The sequence below is a fragment of the Cydia amplana genome, chromosome 21 (assembly GCF_948474715.1).
Source record: "Cydia amplana chromosome 21, ilCydAmpl1.1, whole genome shotgun sequence".
Taxonomy (NCBI): domain Eukaryota; kingdom Metazoa; phylum Arthropoda; class Insecta; order Lepidoptera; family Tortricidae; genus Cydia; species Cydia amplana.
In genome coordinates, this window is record NC_086089.1 from 5,531,942 (window position 1) to 5,548,989 (window position 17,048).

General features: G+C 39.4%; 2 protein-coding genes and 1 non-coding gene across 3 annotated transcripts; 2 read left to right on the forward strand and 1 right to left on the reverse strand.

Moving 5' to 3' along the window:
- Positions 1 to 182: 182 nt before the first annotated feature.
- Positions 183 to 13,678, forward strand: LOC134657869 (N6-adenosine-methyltransferase subunit METTL3). The gene is made up of 13 exons (XM_063513450.1): positions 183 to 555; positions 732 to 909; positions 1,330 to 1,448; positions 2,178 to 2,269; positions 3,559 to 3,685; positions 4,451 to 4,631; positions 6,242 to 6,324; positions 7,542 to 7,640; positions 8,553 to 8,697; positions 9,932 to 10,079; positions 11,396 to 11,507; positions 12,650 to 12,716; positions 13,548 to 13,678. Exons 1-13 carry the CDS (start codon positions 363 to 365, stop codon positions 13,669 to 13,671), a joined length of 1,668 nt encoding a protein of 555 aa, XP_063369520.1. The 5' UTR covers positions 183 to 362; the 3' UTR covers positions 13,672 to 13,678.
- Trnad-guc (transfer RNA aspartic acid (anticodon GUC)) lies at positions 11,247 to 11,319 on the forward strand. Its single transcript has one exon. It is a non-coding gene; the product is annotated as a tRNA-Asp (tRNA).
- A 2,289-nt stretch (positions 13,679 to 15,967) lies between the features above and the next one.
- On the reverse strand, positions 15,968 to 16,772 carry LOC134657898 (protein NDUFAF4 homolog). Its single transcript, XM_063513476.1, has one exon. It carries the CDS (start codon positions 16,647 to 16,649, stop codon positions 15,981 to 15,983), a length of 669 nt encoding a protein of 222 aa, XP_063369546.1. The 5' UTR covers positions 16,650 to 16,772; the 3' UTR covers positions 15,968 to 15,980.
- Between the last annotated feature and the right edge of the window lie 276 nt (positions 16,773 to 17,048).

Sequence of the window (17,048 nt, forward strand, 5' to 3'; positions counted from 1 at the left end):
TCTCTTTCCTGAGTATTAGGAACGAAAGCGACGCAGCTATATAACGCGATAACGCGATAACAAAGGGAAAAAATCTGTATTTCCTTGGTCCGTCTCTGTGTAGTCTGTGTACGTGTACGACTTATTAGTCCGCATAGGTGCACATGGCCGTACATTATATCAAAGCAGAGCCGTGTCAGAATTTGTTTATTTGTATTTAGTTTCATAGCATAAATTAGGAAAATGATTATATTTAAATGTTTTTTTCTTATCTCATACGATATTAATTAAGTATTTCGGTGTTTGCCATCAATGAAACCGAAATTGTTGCATTTTACACAGCATTTAACTCGTTTTCCTGACATAACCTGTACCCATTAAAAATGTCTGATGCCTGGGAAGAGATTCAAGCTGTAAAAAGCAAGAGGAACAGCTTACGTGAGAAGTTGGAGAAGCGTAAGAAGGAGCGGCAGAATATCCTGGGGTCTTCGCTAGTAAGTGGTGACAAGCCGGAAGGGTCGCCGGGAGGAAAAGAGAAGCCGATTGCCGGCGCGGCTGTTGCGACAAAAAATGAAGGTACATTTATTGTATTCTCAATATTTTAACCAAGTGTGGACCCTCAACACAAAGAGCTGGCAAACGACGATATATCAGCATTTCCAAGTGATCTCATTACAGGAGTGACATTGTCAAGTAACAAACCTGTTTTTTCTCAATTAAGATTTTTAAAAATGGTGTAAGTACTATTCCAGACAAGCCGAAAGTTGTGGTCCCGTCAGCTTCCCTGGAGGTGCGTCTGCTGCAAGTGCTGTCCGACATGCAGCTGCAGCTGCCCGCAACAGCCAGCGCCCTCCTTCCTGGTCTCGGAGATGTTGACACTGAGATCGTTGCCAGCTTGCTGCAGAAGTTTGCCACACAGAAACTTATTACGTAAGATGCCAGTAGTCATTATCATCAGCCTGTATACAACCCGCTCGAAGCCTATGAACAGACCTCTCATGTAATAAAACAGTCCAGGCAAGGGCGGATCCTCCCCTCCAGAGGGAGAGAGAATGAGAATTTATAAGGTTCTAAAATAGCACTCACAATCTATAGTAGGGGAACAACACAGTAGTGATCATGAAATAAATAACTCATTATATGTATGTGTATTATTGTGTATGTGTTGTACATAAGTGACTCTTAGCCTATAACTCCATAAGTGATCAAAGTTTTCTATAAAGGATTTGAGATACAGATTTCTGTAAGTAATAATTTAATTCACGAGATGGTGCTGTTATTTAAATTTGGAATACATGTAATTATATACTGTGGCCCCTGTGAGTTATTGAAATTGTTAAATTTATACAGTATCCGAGAAAGACCAGAAGGCAGTACCGATGTGAGCATTGAAGTAGTCAGCGCCGAGTCGGTCCGGCTGGCCGCTGTCCTCGCAGCCCTGATGGAGGAGAACTCTAATAAGAGGAAAGGTAATTATTTTTTCGCAACAAGGTGCTGAGCAGTGACATGACATTTATCAAAACTACCAACTTAGGTAGTTGCAATGTTCCCTTTATCCTACCGGATCTGAGATCCACATGGCTCATTTCAACCATACATTACAACCATACACATCAATAACACACACACACTTACTATCCTATCTAAATAGATCTTTACCCCTTTTATCTGAAATGTAAACAGTATTTTAGCTATGTAAGAAACTCCCCCCACTTTAAATACTTAGTTATAATTTTAATATTGTAAAACATATTTTTACCATTATAACCTTTGTATGAAAGAGCGAATACCTCCTAACACAAGTGTCAAACTTAAAAGGAGGATTCGACACCTAGGCAAAAACTGGTTAAAAATAAACGAATTTTTGTTTTTTTTTTTTTTTTGAATTTTTTGAATTTTTGAATGTTGTCCTGGCATCGCCTCTATTGGACGAGGCGAGGATGATGTGCAACCAATACTTAAAAGTAATGTAGTGGTGTAAGTAATGCTACACTACTACATTATTACTTGATCTTCAGTACATATGTATAATAAAGATAAAAAAAAATTGGACTGTGGTTAGGGCACATTAGCGCATTCACAAAACATGTTTTACTGATATGGGATGGTCATCAAAAGGGTATTTTGCAAAAGGACATTGCACTGAAATTATTTAATATTTGCCGATAGCTTTTTTAACTGTTTCGTTATTATTGCAGCTGAAGACGCCCCCGCGGAGGGCACTAAAGTAAAACAGGCAAAGAATACTACAGAAGAAAAGAAGGCTGCAAAAAAAGACACTGATTTGATGGTATGAAGTTTCACTCACACAGTATTCATTAAAATTTTATTAGCCGAGTTTTACCTACTGCAGGCAATGAAATACTGAGACACTTTAATTAGTGCAAACTATTATAAGGTGAAATAGAAGATGCCGCTGTCAGATCAGGGCCCTAGCCAAGATGACATACATCGACATACGCCAAACAAAAAGAAAAAATGTACTACATTTAAATTAAATTAAATTAAATTTTTATTTAATTTAAATTAGATAAGCACAACGCAAATTCTACTCAGCACGGAAAACTCTGTTGATGACTCTGGATACAGGCATTACCAGTTATTTCAACTGCCTGCCTGCTTTATAAATAATAATAATAATAATAAATTTAATGTAGATATAGGGAATATTACGCGACACTCTGCGTAGGGAGCGCCACTCCCACAATCAGTCACAATCTAAGGGTCTACCGCAAACGAGAGAGTCAAAATTTTGAGATCTACCCTCTCTATCACGCTTGGGATCTATATCTGAATCCCTAAAGTCTTTTCTGCTATCTTTGCGTTCCCTAATATTGTTTGTCATAATGATCAGTTGTCCTAACACTAAAAACCCTAATTTTGGTATCCCTAATTATTGATTACTTATCCTAATGTTATTAAGCATATTTTCTTTTTGCGAGGGTCGCAGTTCTAACCCTAACCTAACCCACTTTTGTGGCAGCAAGCTCTAAAACCTAACCATTTTTCAGAACCTTACATTATGGAAAATCGTTAGGGCATGTGCCCATTAGGACAAACCAGTTAGGGCAAGTGACTTTAGGACAAACGTTATCAGGGATTCAGAATGACACCCCACTCTTGCATATTCGAGCGATAAAGAAAAGAGGCAGATAGCTCAGTTTCGAGTTCGCGTTTCCCGGTAGGCCCTTTGTAAACAACACATTGTATAGTTTGTAGCTTTCTAATAGACCCCGAAGGCTAATCCTATTGTCTATTGTTAAGAAAAACCGCTCGTGCCACGTGCCACAACCACCTGCATAAAAAATCGGTACTTCGGTTACTGAGTGCCGGCGAGTCGAACGCTACAGAACCAGTCTAAAATGTGTCATCGAGATGCGTAACAAAGGCGCGTTATCGGAGAGCGCACCTACACTGGTTTTTTGAGCGTTGGACTAGCCCGCGCTCAGGTGCCAAATAGAATAATTAGGACCCTTTTTTGCAGGTAAGTAGCACGTGCGGTTTTACTGAACAATAGACAATAGGATAAGCCTTCGGGGTCTACTAGAAAGCTACAAACTATACGAATGTTTGTTCCAGTCATTACTGGCCATGCCGTCGAGCCGAGAGAAGGCCGTGAAGCGAGTGGGAGAGGAGATCATGGACCTCCTGAGCAAGCCTACAGCCAAGGAGAAATCCTTGGCCGACAAGTTCAAGAGCCAAGGGGGTAACTATTATTGATAGTTTTGAAGGTTTTTCGAAACGCGGGTAGTTTGAAAACTCGAGCAATAACTAGACACTATCCAGTTTTTCTCCGGGACCACGGAGGCAATGCCGTTCTCGAAACTGCGTGTCATATATCGTCAGATGACAAGCAAAAGTCACTAATTACTGTAAAATAATTAAACAAAAATCAACCTTCTTTTCGTACTAATATCAGTTCACTATGGCTATGAACTTTGGAGGTACTTAGTGACTTTTACTTGTCACCTGACGATATGTATTTGGGGGGTAGCCTACAACCCTACACCTACCCAACCCTACAACCCCCGTATACCATACTGCGGAGGTCAACCTAAAACTTAATTATACGCAATTAAGTCCCGTTTTGTAGTTAATAAAGTGGTTTTTGACCAACAAGTAACTGGTAAGAAAAATCTGATAAAAGCCGAAGTTTGAACCCATAAATAAATATTATAGGACATTTTTACACAAATTGACAAAGTCCCACAGTAAGCTCAAGAAGGCTTGTGTTGTGGGTACTCAGACAACGATATAAATAATATACAAATACATAAATACATAGAAAACAACCATGACTCAGAAACAAATATCTGTGCTCATCACACAAATAAATGCCCTTACCGGGATTCGAACCCGGGACCATCGGCTGCACAGGCAGGGTCACTACCCACTAGGCCAGACCGGTCGTCAAATAAACAACGAACCAGCATGCCTGCCCATAGTATAACAGCGTTTTTTTATGATTTAGGCGCTCAAGTAATGGAGTTCTGCCCGCACGGCACCCGCGCCGAGTGCGCGCGCGCCACCGCCCAGCGACAAGATGGCGTCTGCAAGAAACTGCACTTCAAGAAGATCATACAGGCGCACACCGACGAGTCGCTCGGAGATTGCTCATTCCTCAACACATGCTTCCACATGGACAGCTGCAAGTAAGTAAAAACCCCGACAATATGTAATCAGCGCCATCTAGTGGTTATAAATATATCTAAGAACCATTTAGATAGACAACATCTTTCTATACTAAAGAAAACACTCAAATCAAATCATCCGTTGGGGAGCTACAATGCTACGCAGATACACACACACATAAATAAATACATATTCATACTGTTTGATATTAGATCCAACCGACTGCGCCAAACAGGTAGGTATAACAAGACATATTATGACAAGATGGCGTCTGCAAGAAACTGCACTTCAAGAGTCGCTCGGAGATTGCTCATTCCTCAACACATGCTTCCACATGTACAGTTGCAAGTAAGTAGAAAACCCCGACAAAATTAAAACAGCGCCATCTAGTGACTCTAGTGAGATAACAGATAGATCAACAATAATTCCACAGGTAGTATTACAATTTGGCGTTGACTCCAAAGATAGTACCATCTGAATCATCTGATACCAGATCCTACCGACCGTGCCAAATAGGCCAGGGGCCTATTTCTCGAAAGGTATTAGACTAATATTATTAGTCCACGAACTGTCAAATCGTATGGGTTACTATGGCAACACACTAATAATATTAGACTAATACCGTTTGAGAAATAGGCCCCAGATGGCTAATATCACAGTACACTAAGAACAGTAGTGAATCTAAGGCCGCTCGGCAAGTTATTTACCTACTCTTGCGTTGGCGCTTAGGGTTGTCACTTTTATTTTTAGTTAAATGTTATTTGCGTATTATGAGTAGCACTAGGTTTCTATTTATATAATATAATGAAATTTTCTATCAATTCATAAATGAGGTATACATTAAGGCCGGTAAGAGCAGGCAAATGCGAGCGTACTCGAATGCGCGCGATCACAGTCGCGGTACGGCCCACACTGCCGCCACCGTATTCCCCCGTATATTTTGCGAATGTGTGCGTGGCAGCGCGTGCGTACACGGCGCCCGGCGCGCACGCACACATTCAAGCCGGCAACGGCACATTTCTATGAAGATTCACTACTGTTCTTGTACTGTGCTAACATGCAGGCGTATAATTGGCGATGACAATTTTATGAAACTTTGAAGTTTGCTTTTTTTTGTAAAGTATGAATTTGAGCCGAAATAGCAAAACACGTGTACATTTTTTTTCATGTTCTCCAACATAATATAATAAAACCAGTAATTAACCAGCAATTTGCTTGAACAAAACTCTCTACAGAAGTTATAGGGTTTTGTCACTTTTCAGTACTTTGGAGGCCAATTTCTTCAAGTAGGTTAAAGTATGGGCAGCTAAAAAAATACGTGTCTGTTGTTTTAGACTACTCTGTAACATATATAATAAAAATAAATCAAATCGGAGCCGGACAGTTGGGTACCCTTCCTTGTAAGTTCTTATAGTGTGTCAAGGGTCTGTTTGATTTCAAACACAGACAGAGAGAATCATACTATCTTTGTCTTACACTACTACTAGCATCCAAAAGAAAAGGATGAGTATAGTTTATTTGTTCCTATTTACTGACAAGATTTGGTTGACCCAGTATATTTGATCAACTATGAAGTCTATGAACATAAGTTGGTAAGTAAATAACTTCAAATGGCTGTTTTTGGTTTCAGATACGTTCATTACGAGGTTGATAACACAGACCCAAACGTTACCGCGGCCAAAACTGACGCGGGACAGAAGAGTTCACCAAATGGTATGACTACAAACTAATGTCGTTATTCATAAACGGCTGATAACTTAATCAGTTGATGGTAGTCGTTTGTCCCTATCTGTCATTATGCCATAGAGAGGGACAAACGACGATCATCAGCTGATTAACTTAGCAGACGTTTATGAATAAGGGGATACCCCTAAAAGTATACAGGGTGTTTCATTAATTTCATTATGAAACTTGGCATAGCCCTGGCGCCCGCTCTACTGTGTTCTGTGTTGATATTTTTTTAGTGTACACCATCGCCCACACTGTTAACTGAAAGTGAAACCTTATTACAAAAGGTATAAGGTCCACCAATGGACAGTTAAGAGTGTTGCTGTTTGTATGTGTCAACATATTGGGTAATGTAGAAATAATCTATGCATTGTCGATTTTTAGGGTTCTGTACCCAAAGGGTACAACGGGACCCTATTACTAAGACTCCTCTGTCCATCCGTCTGTCTGTCACCAGGCTGTATCTCATGAACCGTGATAGCTAGATAGTTGAAGTTTTCATAGATGACGTATTTCGGTTGCCGCTATAAGAACAAATACTAAATAGTACGGAACCCTTGGTGGGCGACTGGCACTTCTCCGGTTTTTTTAGTGTACCATCGCCCACACTGTTAACTCAATTCGTAAACCTATTACAAAAGGCATAAGGAAAAATGGCAAAATGTATCAGGATTTTTTAAAACTCAACCTATGTAAATTAGTATAGTATCAGGATTTACATCGTTGTATCAGGATTTTTTATTTTTTTTAACTCAACCTATATAATTTAGTAGTTATATGACTATGTATTAACAGTATAAGTGTTTTGGCATATCTAAAGCTGTAAACGTATACATGTGTTTATTTGATGAATAAATAATAAAGTATAAGGTCCACCAATGGACAGTTAAGAGTGTTGCTATTTGTATGTGTCAACATAATGGGTAATGTGCATTGTCTTTTTTTTTAATTTAATATTACAACAACCACGTTAGTGTACAGCCAGCAGCATAAGTTGCTAAGCGGGCGAGGTGTTCAAAATTATCTTGACACGCTCCTATTCTCTTAACAATAAAGTCGCGTCAAGATTATTTAGAACACTCCGCCCGCTTAGCAACTTCTGCTGCTGACTGTACAAGAGAAGTTTTATTACAACCTCGATTTTCATTGACGGTTATACTAGTTTTCACCGTTTTAATGTTTTTATTTTTATTTTTCAGGAGTGCAGGTGACGATGGCGCCCAAACCAGATGGTGTTTTAACATTGACGCCCCCACAGTGGATACAGTGCGACTTGCGGTATCTAGACATGACGTTCCTAGGTAAATATATACTGACGACCCACCCCGGATTCGCACGGGTTAACAAATTATACATAAACCTTCCCCTTGAATCACTCTATCTATTGAATAAAAACCGCATCGAAATCCGTTGCGTAGTTTTAAAGGTCTAAAGCTTTGGATTCCTCCGAAAACGGTGCCGTCATATGACGGCCGTCATATAGCGGCCACAAAAGAGGCCGTCTTTACGGTGGCGACATGTGGAAAGTACCACGGCGTCATAACACATCGTCATCCACCAAGGTCAAAGCGGCAAATTTAAAAAATCTAGGCGCGATGGGATAACGTCCCATAGAAAATTTGAATTTCGCGCCTTTTCCTACTGATAAGATTTGCTTGATCAATGATCATCTATAATTTACTTGGAGGATGAAATATCATCAGAAGAGGAAAATAATCGTAGTACGGAATCATTTATTCAAATCTCGTGTCATTTATTTAAAATGGCGTCACCGCTATCTAATAAAACGTTCACGAAACTATCGACAAGGTCATGACGGCCGTCATCTTACGTTACGTTGACAATCAACGTAACGTAACGCCGTCTAGGAAACCGCGCCATCTTGTTTACATAGACAACGTTCTAGTGACGTCAGTCAACGCTATATAGCGGCCGTAATATGACGGCACCGTTTTCGGAGGAATCCAAAGCTTAAGCATACATAGGGACAGACAGACGGCGGGAAGCGACATTGTTTTATACTATGTAGAGAAGTAACACCGTGTGTAACAAATTTTTAATTTAATTTAGATTAATCTCAGACCGTCAAGGCAACCTCATTGAGTTAGACCTCGTTTAACCGTCGTAAATACCGATAAGTACAATCTGAGACGTAAACTTATACCCCAAGATGCTTTAAACAAAAAACAGTTAAAATGATATGAATTTCGCAGGAAAATTCGCAGTGATAATGGCGGACCCGCCTTGGGACATCCACATGGAGTTGCCATACGGCACCATGTCGGACGACGAGATGCGATGCCTCGGGGTGCCACAGCTGCAGGACAAGGGGCTTATATTCCTCTGGGTCACTGGCAGGTACGTCAGAACCAAAGAGTAGTATAGATAGAGGGGTCCTGTCATAGTAAATTTTGTAGTCACAGTAAATTTATTGCCATCTATCGACACACGATTAAAACTCAAAATGAAAATGTATAAAACTATCAAGGAAATGTATATATATGGATGAATGATTTTATTATTTTTATATCATTTCGACCAATGTTTTTTCACTGATACCTATGTGTTAAAATTGTTAAATATGAAACGGTATCGCCAACGCCATCTAGCCGAGCTTAGGTCAAAGGTGTGCGCGCCATCTATCCGAGAATGACTTAATTTTTCTTGATTTCCGAGGCACGTTTTTTCCTTAAACTTTATTCATCTTATACGGAGTTATAGCCTGACCAGTAATATATGATAATTGTCAAGAGGGCGCTGTTATTCTCATGTATAGGGTGACAATTCAGTGTAGTATGAAAAAAATAGTTCCAGTGAAATTCCGCAACATGGCGCACCCTCAATAGATCCTGGTTCACCTGTCTGTCCTGTCCTGTCATACATATGTCTTTGGTCAGAACTAAAGCTTGTTTACGAAAAAATCTTTCATCATCACCACCACCCATCACGATCACTGTCATCATCATTATTATAAATAAGTCTGAAGAATATACCAAATCAAAATCAGCGTGAGCGTGATACAATCATGTATCAGCGCCATCTAGCGTGCTATTATGTAACTAAACCAAATTTGTATGTATGGTGTATAAATCGGGGGTCAATAACTTAAGAAAAAAAAATGGCGGCCGTTTTTAACATAATAGGGATGATGACTAGTGGCTTGATGACACATGTTGAATTTTATAATATTGTGGATATAAAAAAAATGGAAATAATACAGCACCTGAAAGTTTCCAAATTTAAGTTTTTTTAAACTTTCACATACTAAATAAGTAAGGATACCAATTTTCTTGTTTTGTTCATACTTCAAGATGGACTCTCTGTGACCTTGACGTCACGGTCGGTCACATATCGTTTTGTTCGGGGCGTTTCACGAGTGAAGTACGACTGTCGGACTTTGACTATCATTTCTGACTTTTGTATTGCTTTAATGTAATGGGTCTCATATAGACATTTGATCCTAAAAACAAACCTGATTGATTGATACCATAAATGAAAATTAGTCATGTAGCCTATTATGAGGCCTAACTTTCGGGTTTCTCATTAATAGTCATACTAAAGGGTTAGAATTATATCAATGTAACTTTTTCAGAGCTATGGAGCTGGGTCGCGAATGCCTCAAACTGTGGGGTTATGAGCGCGTAGACGAACTGATCTGGGTCAAGACCAACCAGCTACAGCGGATCATACGGACCGGACGCACGGGGCATTGGCTCAACCACGGCAAGGAGCACTGTCTAGTGAGTGTGATCACTTCAGAGCCAACAGGAGTGGTCATTTCTCCATACAAACGTACTCTACTGTTTCCTCCGTGGGTTTTGGAGCTAGAGCAATGTTTTTTTCAACACAGATTAATATTGTCAATATCTGTGTCGAACCGTTTTGCTTTTTTTGATATTTTTGTTTTTTAAGGCGCTAGAACCCTTCAAAAATGGCCAAAATGGCCTAATTGACTATGCCGCAATGAGAGGCGTGGTATTCAAAACTGATATTAATTAGCCAAAAAAATGAAACGGTCCGACACAGATAATTTCATAATCATTTAGATTTCCAAATTTGGTTACGATTGGTTAAGTTTTGGAGGAGGAAACAGTCGAGTACGAAACCTCGATTTTTGAGATTTTTACGCAGGATTTTTCGCCTTGTCCTTATCGAACGAGTTTTAGGAGCCGCTTCTGTTAGCAAGACGGGTATATTTACCTAAAATATTTAAATCTCAGCTCCTGTTTCGTCTTAATTTACATGATGGAATTGTTGTCTCTGACCAAACTCAGCTCACTCAAATCAGCTGTCCTATACTCCTAACGCCCAGCCATACAAAAAAAAAACAAAATTTGCCACTGAAATTTGAACCTAAATTGTAGGAAATAGAGTTGATTTTGCGTTGTTTGAAAATATAACGAAACAAACCAAATGCGACTCTGTTCCAATAAAATATGATTTAAATTTAATCGAACTGAAGATGTACTAAAGGTAGGACTTTTAGGAGGCTATAGAAAACATAAAACTCTGATTTACCGAAATGTATGAGACGGCAGATTTTTTTTCGCGATTTCGGGGTTGGTCTCATAGTAAAGGTTGTTTAGTATGACCTACATATCCACTTCTCAGAGTATAGTCAGAAATAACCATTTTACCCTGTAGAATAGGGACCGTTTGGGCTCGCACCAAGATCGTCGAGGATCGTCAAGATAAGTGATTAATTTTTAATAGCATTGATCGCAGACGTTTACGCTTGTTAAAATTAAAAAAAAAATAAGTATGGGTAGGTAGCGCATCGTAACTGCTGAATTTCCAATATGACTTGGAACTCCGGTAGCCGTTCAAGAAGTGTAACGCTCTTACGGTAGATGTCGCTCGGGTCCCCTTGATGCATATGGTGGAAAGATTTGCTGGCTATGGATGAGGTCTTGGTGGCTCAGGTGGCAGAGCGCTGGAGTGTCGATCCAGAGGCCGTGAGTTCAAGTCTCACCCAAGACAGTAATTTTTCCACTTTTAAATTTATTCTAAGCTTGATTAATTTTTATTTAAACTTATTGTAATTTTTTTATTGTAGGTTGGAATGAAAGGCGATCCGGACAACCTGAACCGGGGGCTGGATTGTGACGTCATCGTTGCCGAAGTCAGAGCCACGAGCCACAAGCCAGACGAGATATACGGCATTATTGGTGAGCACACGAAATGTATAGTCCGTGCGGAAAGAGATGAGTCGTGGAATGTATGGGACCCGATACATTCCACGACTCTTCTCTTTCCGAACAGACTATACACACAAACCTAACCAACTACTCGTAGTACATTGTGCCTTAGGTCAACGACACCTTCTCGTAACTCATGAGGCCCTGGTACTTGCTCCGCGCTAAATTCAGTTTTTGGACAATTTTTCTCGATTTTGGCCACAGTAGTCTATGGAGACTAACAAGCAACGCTAATCGGTCTTCGTAGTCTATGGATATTGCTTACTTAAGGGTGTCACATGCGCGTTTCTGGCTTTTAGGTGGCTCACTCCGCGATTTCGTCTCGTCGCTACAAGTACATGCGGCCGACACCAATTTTGGTGTCTAGCCACAGTAGTTGCCGCGCACCGCTACGGAACGGACGCCTGCTCGAGCCACCTAGCGGTCATATCTGTCGTAATAGACGTGTTTTGTTAGACAGTGAATCTTCCGTACACTATTATTTATTCTATGGTTTTTGGTAGTACATATCGTCGAGGCGTTTTCTGACTGTACTTATACTTATTTTCATTTGAATTTCCATCAAGTACTTCTCGATACCTTTCTAATGAGCCTAACTCGACGAGTTTGTGTTTTTCCACTGAGGAGTTTCTTTGGTAACTTTCCGGCATCATCAGGTCAGCTCCATGTTAGCATATATATTATTTTATCATCCTATTACAGAAATACTTTTAAGTTTCAACCGAGTTTAAGTTACAAGATTTGAAGCACTCATAAGTATACAAATATACATACTCGTGAAACTAAAAGTGTGAAACACGTGAAATAAAAAACAAAATGGTTTAAAAAACATTTAATTCATAATTCATAATTTCATAATTTATTGCATAATAATTATGTGGTACAAGAAAGATATTACATTAGGGTAAGTTCACACATGAACCCTGTTAGGGCACAGCAAATGTTTCTTAAACTAAACTATAACTAGGAGGTGCAGTGCAGGCACATGTGTAGGTACATAATTTAAAATAAACGCATTTTCATACTTATGTTCAAGGCATAAGATTAAAAGCTAATATTTATTATTTTATACTTATGTTATTACATTAGTTACTTATTTACTTGTGTTACAGAGAGGCTAAGTCCCGGTACGAGAAAAATCGAGCTGTTCGGGCGACCACACAACGTGCAACCTAACTGGTAAAATAAGTTTAAGTTTCCGATTTAAGGCCTGTGCACACCGGCTGCGTGTACGTAGACGTGCACGTGCGCGTGCGCTAAAATGTTGGAGACGCGCACGCACACGTCACGCAAGCGGTGTGTCGTCTCTCATAAGGAACTGTATATTACAACGCGCACGTGCACGTCTACGCACACGCACTCGGTGTGCACAGGCCTTTAGGCCAAAAGTTGGCAGAACCTACAATGCCCAAGAGGTATGCATAATCTAATCTGTATAGAGGCACCTACTTATTAGCGTAAAAGTTTAACTTCATGATGTAGCCCATAAGATGTCATGGCCAAGGTTCGAAAGGATAATTATCAATTTTAGTGATCTTGATAATTATCGAAATTGCTAATCATGAAACGCCTAATGGCCATTATACCATTAGATCTTTAAAATTTTAATTACTAATTTTAATAGTTACCACTGTGTTCTGCTAGAGTTAACAGATAGGTGCGACGACGAGCGAAGCGAGGAGGAGCGTGTTAGGTTGACCGTGTAATGACCAAACAAAATATTTTAAAAGAACTTCATTTTTTAATTAATAGATAGCCGTTTTCTTTTTAAAATGTGCTTCATAAATGGTCTCCAATATATTAATTCAGTTGCCAAATAAATACTTGGTAACCTGCCTAAAAATAATCAAAAGCTGTAACGGCATTAAAATACAACTCATTCATATATTTTAAGGCTCCGTTTTTGTTGCCAAACTATTAATTTTAGTAGCCATTTCTATTTTTTGAAACTACCCAAATTCGATTAATTAGTTGACCTTGCCTTGCCTTAATAAAAGCTTGTTTGTACAGGATAACACTGGGTAACCAAGTGGACGGAGTGAGGCTGATGGACCCCGAGCTGATAGCGGCCTTCAAGAAACGGTACCCCGACGGGAATTGCATGGCGCCGCCGCCCCCGGAGACCCTCGCCTAACCCTTAAGCTGGAACCAATACCTAAGGTCGCCGTGCACACCAGGGATGTTGCGAACATCCGCATCCGCATCCGCGGAACTTCCGCATTATTTTCAACATCCGCATCCGCATAAAATCGATGCGGATTTAATGCGGATGCGGATGTGGAACAGTGTGGTACAGGAACGTCTTAGCATCGGCGGAAGTGCTAGACTGCTAGGTAATTTAGTAATTAGCCAAAAAAACCTATTAGAAATTAGCAGTCAAGCGTGAGTGGGACTTATTGTACGGAACCCTTGGAACGCGAGTCCGACTCGCACTTGGCCGGTTTTTTGAAATAAAAATTACTAAAATGTAATATTTGACGTTTTTTATGTACCTATCTTGACATCCGCATCCGCATCCGCGGATGTGAGCCTTTAAAAATCCGCATCCGCATCCGCGTCCGCGGATGTCAAAAAATCGGCATCCGCAACATCCCTGGTGCACACTGAAGGAAGCAGTTGGCAACCTAAAGACACTGTTAGCTTTCATGGAGGAGCTGGGGTGGCTAGAGTAGAGCTACCTCGTTTTCACGCAAAATAGGCACAATGGCGGAAAATGCCCAGGCGGCCGCTTCGCCATCAAATCGCTTAGTGTCTCTCTATCACTCTTCCACATTAGTGCGACAGTGACAATTGCGTTTCGTTCGCTACGGAGCGTTAGCGATTGGCGTGTTGTCTACGGGGCCTGTACAACTAACTAACCCTTCATAGCGGCAACTTTGCCATCGTACTTAAAACAAAAGCGCATCTCGCCAATAAGAATTCGAAATCGAATGACTAGAAGAAATGTCAAAAGGATTGAGGGTTACCTTTTGATCACCAGGAACAGGCGTCGTCACAAGTCGTGCCTACAGCGCCATGAACACATAAGTGTTATGGCGGACGCTGTCAAAGTAACCTTCACACTTTCAAGTAGGGTTTACATTAGGCATGCGCCCGTGACCTTGGCGTGTGAGTGACGTTTTTGATTATGCTCTAAAGCGTTCTAGGATTAAGCATCGTCTATTTCAAGGTCATAGGCTATGGACAACCTCTTAAGAGAGGTAAAAAACCTTTAGTTATTGTAAATTGTAAGCTAAGTCGTAGCCCTAAGACAATTTATGTCTAATCATAAAATGTACATATTAGCTAAGTTGTTATGAATTTTATAAGTGTAATGTGAGTATGCAATTAAAATAATTTCTCAATAAATTATTTGAGTAAATTTTATTTGGTATTTATTTACTTAGGTAGTCCGTTTTGTGGCAGGCCCGATTTATAGATTGATTAATGTTGAGTGTGAGTTCATACATTTGCGACTAAACGCAAGAAGCAAATGTATGAACTCGCACTTTTTTTTTATTATTATAAATGGGCTTACTCACGGCCACAGACTAGCCGAGGCGAAGACGTGGCCTACGATGGAGCGACCCTGCCCAGAAGGTAACACTTTAACACTTTCAATGTGTAAATATGTATTAACCTTTTGAACGCCATGTCAAACATACTCTGACGCCACGTCCCCGAAGTGTCAAAACTGAAATTGAACTTTATGGATATGCACGTTGGTCGATATTGCTCTGTGGCATGTGACTGATTAATCCGTCTTTGGCGCTGGACCTACGGTGCGGATATATCCGTCATTGGCGTCCAAAAGGTTAAAGCATTCATTTAGGGTGGGAAATATATTCCCTCTGCTTTATAAGGGCAAGAGAATACTCATGGATTGGACCTCAGCAGGTTTTCACGTTGTTGTTGTTTAAAGACTTCTACGTAATTAGTAAAACTTAGAAACTAAGGGCCTTGGTTTATAATAAAAAAATATTTTTGGAAAACAAAACTTTTTTATTATTCGACTAACTCTAAATCACATTAGTTATGTAACTTATTTTACAGAAGCAAGTAGCAACAAATAAATATGAGTCATATTTACAAGGATCTAAAATTCTAAATAAAACTCTTTGTTCTAATATATTCTCTACAAGAGCTCATTATATTCACAGAATAAACTATAGTACTTGATAACTACAGAACACAGGATAATTTGCCTTTAATTTGGTAATCTTGTGTGGAATTAAGCTAATTTACAGTAACACTAACATCATATATTTCACTTGATAGATAGACAAAGTGCAACTATGTGAATCATACTTTCAGTCTTTCACTGGAAAATCTAGTATTTTGTTATTTCACTTTACCATGGTAGAGTGTTGTCTACAAGATATCATCTAATTACATTGTACTCAGTAATATTTGAAACTTGCAAAATATTTGTAACCACAAAATGAATTACCTATTCTATGTAAATTATCTGCCCTTGTTTTCATTTTCAATCTCATATTTCAAGAAGCTGCTCTCTTTATCAGGTTTCTTCTGAGCCTCTCCTTCAATTTCTTTTATATCTTCTTTATACAACTGTTTCCTTAAAGTAGCAGGTCCAGCAAACATGGCCGCAGATTTCTTTGTTTCTGGTAGATAAACTTCATAAGTTTTAAAGTATTTAAGTATATTTTCTACATCTTCCTCCTTCAGTTTGTATTGGAGCGCTATTTTAGCCACTGTGACTTCTTTAGGGTCAATTTGATGAGCGGAAATAAACTCTACAGCGTTTCTGAGTGTTGTGTATCCATATTTAACTCTCTCTGGTTCTTTGAAGCCGTAATCGAAGTCTGCAACTAGACCACGGTCTTGGGGTAATGGCCTGTTCGGGTTCTGTTTCCCTCGAGTAACATCGTCCTCTGGTTTACCATGAGAAGTTACATAAACATTCTTCAATCTTGTGTCGAGTCCCGGATCTTTTCTGTCAAGTTTCTCATCCAAATTAGGGTCAGACTCCATAGCCCGCTTCAGATCCTCCAGGTTAGCTGCATATCTCGGGGCCGGTGTTGGTTTTTCTTTTGATATTACCCGATGTGCTCGGTTTTCAATGTTGAATGATTTTAAGGGACGTAGGGCTTTTGTCGCTAAAGCACCCATCTCAGGCGGCAATAGAACAAAACACTTAATAATAAAAACGTCTACATGTAGTAATTATTTCGTTAAAATAAATTAAGTTTAATCTTATAAACATTTCCCGAGATTTCGAGGTTATATTTTATAATTTGATATTTGTCTTTTTTTTCTTATTGACTTAGGTATGTCATATAGCCAGTAACAATAGTCTGAAACGGAACGCAATATTTTTTTATGCACATTCGAGTTCATTCGACCAAAGAGAATGAATTGAAAATTTGAAATCACTTCGTCATTTGACATTTGACACTGAAATTAATAAATTTTCCATCATAAAGATTCTTGTTTTACATCTTATCTAAAATGAATAATTTTATTCATGCACGTTTTTTATATACCCTAGATAGATAGTCCTTGACCATT

What these genes read in the sequence shown, in the direction of transcription:
- LOC134657869 (XM_063513450.1), top strand. Translation starts at nt 363, where the DNA reads ATGTCTGATGCCTGGGAAGAGATTCAAGCTGTAAAAAGCAAGAGGAAC. An exon ending in ACGGCAAGGAGCACTGTCTA is followed by an intron (nt 10,080 to 11,395) that starts GTGAGTGTGATC and finishes TTTTTATTGTAG; the next exon opens with GTTGGAATGAAAGGCGATCC. An exon ending in CACAACGTGCAACCTAACTG is followed by an intron (nt 12,717 to 13,547) that starts GTAAAATAAGTT and finishes TTGTTTGTACAG; the next exon opens with GATAACACTGGGTAACCAAG.
- LOC134657898 (XM_063513476.1), bottom strand. Translation starts at nt 16,649, where the DNA reads ATGGGTGCTTTAGCGACAAAAGCCCTACGTCCCTTAAAATCATTCAAC.